The 8,970-nt window shown below is 45.8% G+C and overlaps 1 protein-coding gene across 1 annotated transcript in view; it reads left to right on the top strand.

The window, feature by feature from the left end:
- BSN (bassoon presynaptic cytomatrix protein) overlaps positions 1-8,970 on the top strand; it is a 454,766-nt gene that overhangs the window by 152,242 nt on the left and 293,554 nt on the right. Inside the window, exon 2 of the mRNA XM_019547517.1 lies at positions 5,475-6,317. Coding sequence (XP_019403062.1) covers positions 5,475-6,317 — 843 coding nt within the window. The remainder of the gene's footprint in view (positions 1-5,474; positions 6,318-8,970) is intronic.

The raw sequence follows: 8,970 nt of genomic DNA, 5'->3' as shown, positions 1-8,970 counted from the left end.
TAGCTTACTCACAAGCATCTTCCAGAGTTCTCCAGTTTCCCCCCTGGAGTCTTGGGGTGAGAGAGAGAGCTAGGTCCAGATGGTAAGGCTTCTCTGTCTCCCCTGCTTTGCTGCTGCTTCACCTCATGGCCGAAGAGAGCGCCTCCTTCCCCCCCACACACAACCTATATAGCCCCTGTGACCTCATTCACCTGGTCCAGTGGAAGTCATCCCCAGTTGGCTGTCAGCCAACCAATTTGAAATACATCACCTGTTACCGGGCAGATTCCAGCTCCCCAGGTAGATGCCCCTCACCCAGGTGGCTGATGCCAGTCACGTAGGCAGAGGGAGCAGTTTCTCCCCTCCCTCGGGAATGCAGCCAGCTCAGGTTACCTAAAGAGACAGGCTGAGGTGTGAATCCTCTGTGCTGGCCCATCTAATCATGTTGTCACAGGGCAGAGATTTTGGGGAGAAACCAAGGTGGCTTTCTGCCACAGTGCTTTTGTAGACATGGTTAACTCTTGGCTGACTCTTATGTTTGATTCTGTGCAGCTTCTTTGGTATCACTTTTATTTGGCTCACAATAATGGAATGGTCTGTGTCATAATCTGTACTGTGGTCAGTGCAAGCTTGTAGCATGCTGGGCAGGTCTTTCCTTCTGGTGATCATGAGGTCTAATTGATGTCAGTGGCCAGATTGCAGGTGTCTCCAGTATACTTTTTGATGCTTATTGCCTGCAACATAAATGTTAGTGATACACAGGTTTAAGATGCAGAGTTTGAGAAGACATTGGCCATTTTCATTCATTTTCCTGATCCCAGTGCTGTCCCTAGAGGGGGGATGAATCAGGGCAACCTCCCTGGGCCCCGTGTTTTGGGGAGCCCCATGGAGCTGGGCAGAGCAGCTGCAGCCACTCAGTGCTGCCACTGGCTTCACATCCAGCCTCTTGGCACCCCCCACCCCCAGCCACCAAATCCGGCACGTACGGTCACTCAGCACACACACATCCCATCTCCCCCTCACTGCCAAATCTGCCACTGGCTTCATCACATCCAGGGACGCGGCTCTGCACAGGCTGATTTGCCCTGGGCCCCGCACCCTGCTCAGGTCACCTCTACCTGATCCCATGATATCCCAGGCAGTTGGCCAAGAGTTGTGATCTGCACCTACTCGAGCACTGAAGTCCCCTAAGAGGAGAAGTCTCTCATTTGATGGTAGGTGCTCAGTGATTTGGTTCAAAGCATTGTAGGAGTTATCTTTATCAAGTAAACTTGCATGTAAAGTTGGTGCATAGGCACTAATGATGTTAACAAAACCATCAGTCGATTTTAGTTGGAGTGAGATGATGTAATCTGATGTTCCAGTGGGGGTCTCAATGGTTTTGACCAGCCTGTGGCAGACTGCAAATCTGACTGTGTAGGTGAGTATCTTCTGCACTCCTCCCTTCCCAGAAAAAGATGTAGTTGGCCTCATGAATGAAGCCTTAGTTGGCCAATTTTGTCTCCTGCACAGCTGCAATGTTAACGTTAAGTTTTTTCAGCTGTCTATCAGTGTGGGCTTCTGGACATTGTTGATCATTGGTAAATTGGTAAAACATGGTCCTAATATTCCAGCTTCCCTGCTGGAAGGTTTTAAAGTTTCTTTCCTTGTTGCCTAGTACTTGATTTGCTGTCTGTTTTTTGAGTTTTTGTGTAGCCTACACACCAAATGAGGCAGGCAGACCATGGTGGGCCAGCACCTTATTTGCTGGGGGGTGCCCAGGTTAAGGCGGGCAGTAGCTGACCAGGGGAACACAACTGATTCCACCCACTGATGTAGGTGACCCGTGGTGCTCTACTCTACATCAGTTGAGTCAAGCTTATAACCTGTGACTGCCTCCTTCCATGTTGTGCCTATTCAGGTAGCAAAGATGGAATATTCTCTCCATTCAGTTTTGGCTGCAATGGCCTGGACAGTTGATATGGAGACACTTGAGTTGCCTATATATCAGTGTCCCATTCTCAGCTTAGCTGGTTGATTCCAAAAGAAAGGCAGAAGCCAGTACTAGGGACTCCACTCCTAGACTGGTTGCCAACTAAGGCTGGAGAGTCCAGTCCACCCTGCCATGGTAGCCACCTTTTGGTGGCATTTCCTCCACTAGGGATAAGGACTAGTATCCCCCTCTAGGTTGCTCCTCTGCCTGAAGCTGTTGACACCATAAAGGTTGCTAGGCTATATTTCCTGCTGCCCAGCTCTCGGAGTTTACAGCTGCAGGTAGTACCCTCTATTGTCATAATGGTAACAGACCTGACCTGGTCTGATCTGACAGAGAATGCAAAAATAACATAATTTAAATGTAGAAAGTACTGTAAGGAAGGGAGAATGTTGTAAAAAAGCTAAGTAAAAGAAATTACATTTATGTAAGTACAAGAAACAATATGAATTACTCATACACACTGATGGGCTCCACACTTACTAGAACATCTCTGATGAAATGTGTGGATCACAGCAGACACATCAGTGAAAACCTCGGCTCTGGGTACAGCAGGAGTCTAAAAGCTCTCATAATGTTATTGAGAGCTGTATTATGCTGAAGTTTGGGAAATCCCAGTAAAAATATATTCAGAGGTGGAGAGAATATCCAAAGAAAACAGATAAAATACAAGGTAATATGAATTAATGGCTGTACAAAACATTAGTTTGATCAGTGCTTTCTACTCCACAGTAAAAGAACAGTCAGACATCCAGTGACATTCACAACTAACAAAAAGAAGCATTTTACATCAGGGTTTCAAAGATATGGCCTGTGGGCCAGATACCGCCCGTGGAGATCTATCACTGAGTGCTGCCTGTAGGCCTCAAACCAGCCCCATGTGCTGCATGCAGTGTGCTGGTCCTGGCCCCCTGCACTGCATGTAGTGTGTGGAGCCTGTCTAGTATGGGTTGTACACAGCACATAAGTTGTATGCAGTGTGCCTGGCCAGTATAGGGCATGTGCTGCATGTGGCACCTATACCAGACCGTCTGTATGCTGGATCTGGATCCAGGCTGGATCAGGCTTACAGATTGGCTACACATGCTGGATCCAGCATGAAGGGCTGTTCTAGCGTGGGCATCATGTGTACCATAAACCTTGGACCATCCCCAGGCACCGGTGCTGTGTGGGGCATGTGTAGCATGTGGTGCGTGGGGTTAAAGTTGGCATGTGTGCTGCAAGCAACATGCTGCATGTGCCACCCACACTAGCCTGGCAGTGCACACTGGATTTGGCATATGGGGCTAGTCTGTGGGCCCAATTTGGCTCACAGACTGGCCGCGCCTTCCTCATCTAGTCCACAAGGCAAGATGAGTTTGCCACAAATTATTTAGGCTGAGAACTTAGTGGTGCAGTTTACTTGAATAGCATGACTATTTGGACCCAAAAATATACTTTTTCCTGAGGATTTTAAAAGGAGAAAAAATTCCATGTATAATGAAAATATCATTACCATGATAGTTATGTAGTGTTAACTCCCCATAATTAGCTTTCTACCTACATTTAATTTTACTACTGTTTTCTGTTCCCCTGGTAAAACTACATAACTGGTGAGCAAAATATTGTTTTAGTCACTTGGTTCCAATTTGTTTGATGACTGTTTGATATTAGCTGCTGCCTGTTCTAGTTGAGCAAAGCAAGCTCTGCATGTCCTTTGTAAGTGCTAAGTCACCCATCCTGATTCAAGAGGTACAGACAGAAGTGCAGCTCCCCACTGTAACTCTGAATGCTTTGCAGAAAGTGTTCTGAGTTACAGCGATCTCCCAGACCAAACAGAAGTTTACTGTTAGTTCCAGGGGAGATGGGTACCAAGCTGCTGGCTGGGAGTCTGCAGCTAGTTTCCCCTAGCAACAGTCCCTCCTCCCTGCCAGCCTGTCCCTGTTTCAGAATGGGAGGGGAGGGAAAGGGAGCAAATGGAGCCCCTTAGTTGGCTTCGGAGGGTAGGCTAGGTGAATTGGAGCCCCCTCCCCACCTCAGGGGGACTCTAATACACCTGTACCACCTTCCAGCAGGTGCTGAAACCCCCCCAGACCGAACTCCCTCCTCTTCCTTTCTCCTCCTCCGATATTGGAAGCAGCTCAATGCTGGCAGGTAGTGCAGACAGAAGTTACAGAAGATGCTCTATTTTGAAACAGGGTCAGCTTTTCATTTGATTGGCCATTTTTGAAGCTGTCTACAGCTGTGTACTTGTGTTTGGTCACTGCTGTAAACTGTTTTCTGTGGCCAGAGTGGGTAAAAATTGTCACCTCTGTCTGTGCCCCTTATTAGTGCTAAAAACAAGTGCTGACCTAATCTTCCAGAAGACAGTCTCTTGGGGCATTTATACACATGCCTTTACCTGCTTTGACGTGCTGGAAATCCAGACTGCAGACTGCATGTGCCTGGTGCTGCATTGCATGCATTTGTATAAACAGCAAAATGCGTGTCAGCTCTAAGAAAATGGTGGTGCACTTTGAAACTAAAACACCTTTGATGTGCGTTGGTCCAAAAGCGCACTGCTGCCCTTTTCTAAGCACTGATGCACATGTTGCCGTTTGTACAAATGCATGTGAGGCAGCCCTGAACGCTTTTAAAAGTGCCTGGAGCTGCATTGCCCTTGGTTTCCAGTTAACAATGTGGGGCATTTATGGCTCAGATGGATCCTGTTTTTGGATGCTATATTTCTGTGTGGCACCCTGATTGCTTGTTTTAGCAAAGCCCTATGCATGCAGAGCTGATTGTCTTGCAAACAGTATTATATATTAATATTTGCACAGCCACATGGCATCCTGGGGATTCCCACAATCAAAAGCTTGCAGCTCCCGTACAGCCTTTTTAATTAACTTAATTCTGACATTGGTGTGACATAGGGAATTTCTCTCAAGAGAAATTCATTTATCACCACTTAGCCAAGGAGCTTTTTTCTTTTCATTTGCATCCAGAATTTCATCATTTAGGAAATGAAAATTGTACATTTGCTTTTAGACTGAGAAATTTATCTGCCCAGGAGAGATGACTTATTATGTATAGGAGAAAATGTTCCTTGCTCTTTTTTCAAGAAGTATGGTGTTTATATATAGTCTTCCTTTGTCCTAGAGGGTAGGAAACCTTGATTTCTATCAAGTTCCTTAACTTTACAGATAATGTAGGTCATGTAATGCTGTCAGGCTTCAGAAGCCATAGTAAGTTGTGCTATATGGATATTGAACCATGAACCAGAGAGGGAAAGCTATCTGTGTTAGTGAGGTAAAGTAACAGGACTATTAAAATTAGGAGACCTCTTTGGTGTGCAGTAGGTCCATTCCAGAAAGTTTTCTCTGCTTTTGTCTGTCAAATAGCAAAAGCTCTGAACAGCCTTTCATTAAAAGTACAAGAAACCTAACTATTTTCAGAATGGAGTTTGGTAGAAAGCATTTGGTCATTTAGTTTACCTAATTATGAAGATGCAGAACTCTACACATGTGTGTTACTGTTGGGCCTTACATTTTTTTTTGTCTTTTAGGTGAAGGAATGGTTATGTTTGAACTGCCAGATGCAGAGAGCTTTAGGGATGGACATGACCACAGCACCTCGCTCCAAAAGCCAGCAGCAGCTACATTCCCCTTCACTTTCTCCATCCCATTCCCCAGCCAAACAGCCCCAACCTCAACCCCAGGTAAAGACAGGACAAGAGAAACTACCAGGAACTGTGCTGCCAGGCACCAGGCAGAGTGCTGGTGTACTGCAGCCAGATGCACCACAACCACACCCAGCTACAGTGCAGAGGGAACAACACAGCCAAGGCCAGCCAAAACCTGCTGCTCCTCAGGAAGTGGTGAGATCTCCACCTCAACATCAGCAAGCAAAACCTTCTTCCTCTGACCAGAAAAAAAGTATGGGAGACTCCCCAGCAAAGACTTCAGCACCACCCCCCAGTGCTGGAGCACAAGAGCAAACCCAAGAGGGACTCACTGGAAAGCTTTTTGGGCTTGGAGCTTCTCTCTTGACCCAGGCAAGCACACTTATGTCTGTCCAGCCAGAGGCTACCCCACAAAGTCAGCAGTCCCCTGGCAAAGTGCCTCCAAAAATTGTCTTCAGTGATGCCAGCAAGGAAGCTGGCCTTAAAGCCCCAGGTGCTACACCTGGAGCACAGGGTAGGGCTGGGACTGCTTCAGCTACAAAGCAAGGAAAAGCAGAACGAGCCTTCAAGCCAAAGGAAGTGCCGAAAGAAAGGGTCTTGTGCCCTCTGTGCAAAGCAGAGATCAATGTGGGCTCTGGTGGACCCTGCAACTATAATACCTGTACAACCTGTAGACAGCAGGTCTGTAACATGTGTGGATTCAATCCAACACCTCATCTGGTGGAGGTAAGGAGAGTGTTTATTGGGCTTGAGTTTCTGTTAGAGTAATAAAAATCCTTATTCTGTTTTGAGATTGTGACATTAAGAAAATGGGAAAAGTCAATGCTTTTTACTTTTAGCTTTTAAGAAAATTCCTTCACAAGAGATTATTTAAGAAACTGGAAACGGGGACCATGGAGGGAGAAGACTCTGCTAATGGATTAGAAATTAGCCAAAAGGCAGATACAGAAAATAAAAATAAACGGCCAGTTTTCATTATGATTAAAGCTTAACAGCGGTGGCATAAGATTCCTTAATAGTTCATATGTTGTTTAATACACTTGTTAATAATCTGGGGAAGCAATATAAAGTAGTTGAGGAAATTGTGTGATTAGGTTATACTGGTCAGGCATGGAAGTGGCAGTGCCCATGTCTACACATGCACTTTACTGTGGAGTAGACTAATTAGCTGTGGAGTACAGCATCACCATCTACACGTGAGACAGCATTAGGTAGCAGTAAACTAATTTACACCGATGTAGATACTACTGTCAGGACAGTACTATCTTATGCCAGGTAATTTTCTGTGGTTAAACACATGTGTAGATGCTGACCAGGGGTGTAAAGTGTGCCTGGTTAGCAGAGGCAGTCAGGGACCAGACTCCTGCCTGCCGCCTAGCCACACATCTCCATGCTTTCAGCACCTTATGCTCCAACCATCTCCTCCACTGCTTGACACCACCATCCAGAACCTGGGACCGACCTTCTGTGTCTCCTGCCAGCCCAGGCCTGCTCCGCCCCTGCTGAAATTGCTGCTCTCCTGGGTGCATGTGTGTAGACGCTGTGCCTGGGAGTAGTTTACTCTGGCTTAAACTGCTCCAGAGGTTATAGCTTCACATTAATTGCATATGTAGATGCACCCAGTCTCACTAAAGACTGTGACTTTGTGGCACTCCATTTCTCAGTGATTAGGTGACAAGTGGGAAGAAAGGGTTATATTCCTTGGATGGTAAGAGAGGTGGGAAGAAAGTATTGTTTTCTAGGAGGGGAAGAGTCTCCAGGGAAGCGACCCTCAACCTAGAAGGGAAGGTAGTATTGTGCATTCTTTGCTACACCCTGGAAACATGTAAATCTTATTTCACCCTTGTATACCTAAGTGGCCCTTGTGTGGCCATGTAATTGCAATATTTGGCAATTTGACTACTCTGCAGTAGCACTGTATGCAGAAACTATGATGCAGTACTACTGTGCAGTAGTTTTGGGCTTCTGCACACTCAGAGTCACAAAAAAGCTGTTCGGTGACACTACTGTGCAGTAACTTGGGTGACTGTGCAATCATTTAGTACTTGTTTATACAAGTACTAAATGACTGCTCAGTGATGACTGTGCAGTCAGTATCTCTGATATGCATGTATTTCCTGGAAGGAGCAAAGCCCTTCTGCCTTTTATTCTAGGGTTTAGGTAATTTACCAAGGAAACGGGAAACTCATATTCTAGATCCTGTGTACCTACAAGGGTTTGAATTTGCATCTCCCACTTTCAGCAAAGTGGTATAAGTACCAGGCCATGTACTAGGTATTGAACACAGCACTCTCCAGTCCTCCATTATGCAGCCAGAAGGCAAAGATACTGTATGTGGGACCAGAAGGAGGAGGGTGAGACAGTGGGAGCATGGCTCAGTGACATAGACGTTTCCCAGGAGGGACTGGGGACCTAAGTTCTGGCCCAGTGGCTTTTTTGCACCTTATATATTCATTGGATAAAATGAGTGAACATCAGTGGGATAGTTTCTTCTGCAACAAGTGGCTAGAGCAAGAACACAGGGCTGTGAAGTAGGAGGTTGAGCCTTTGGGGTCTTCTATCCTTGCAGTTTTGTGCAGGAGTGAAAAAAAGATTCTTATATCAGGCTGAGCTAGTAGCCTGTTATTTTGCAGTACAATATGATACTGGAAATACATCCTGGTTTTGAGTTCATGCTGTTTTATGGAAGGCTGTTAGTTAATCAATCAGTAATCACCCATAACTTTCTAAAAAGGGACTCTTGACTATGCAGATACAACTGAGATGTCTGACTTTGGTGCCACTGCTTCTGTATAGTTCTAGCTGGGAGCTTGGTACAGTTCAATTTAAAGGAGATTGTCTGTTTAACCAAAAAGTTAATGGTACCTTATCCTCAAACCCACTCTAATGTAATTAATTAACTGAATAAGTGATAAAGGAAGGGTAAAATACAATGCCTTGCCCATAATGGTTCTCTGCTGTGGTACAGAGGGGAATGAGGCTAGTAGTGGCCAGCAACTTTAATTTTCACATGGGTGTAAAATTTTCCGAGCTTGTTCAGTATTTTATGGGCACACGGCACATCTACACAAGACACTTTGCTGCACATTAGACTAATCTACATGTGCTCTGGACTTACTGTGTATTAAATGAGTATAATGCACCATTTGCTAGTACTGACCCATACAGGTACTAGATAAATGGCGCATTAGGTAAGTTGCAGTAATGCAAGTGTAGATGCTGACAGGGGGCCACTGCTAAGTGGCTGAGCCCCAGTGCGGGGGGGAGCTGTTTCACAGTTTCATAGCTAATAGGGTCAGAAGGGACCTGAGCAGATCATCAAGTCCAACCCCCTGCCATGGCAGGAAAGAGTACTGGGGTCAAACGACCCCAGCAAGGT

The sequence above is a fragment of the Crocodylus porosus genome, unplaced genomic scaffold, assembly GCF_001723895.1.
Source record: "Crocodylus porosus isolate Cpor-Errol unplaced genomic scaffold, CroPor_comp1, whole genome shotgun sequence".
In the NCBI taxonomy this organism is placed as follows: domain Eukaryota; kingdom Metazoa; phylum Chordata; order Crocodylia; family Crocodylidae; genus Crocodylus; species Crocodylus porosus.
This window is presented reverse-complemented; position numbering and strand designations above follow the sequence as displayed.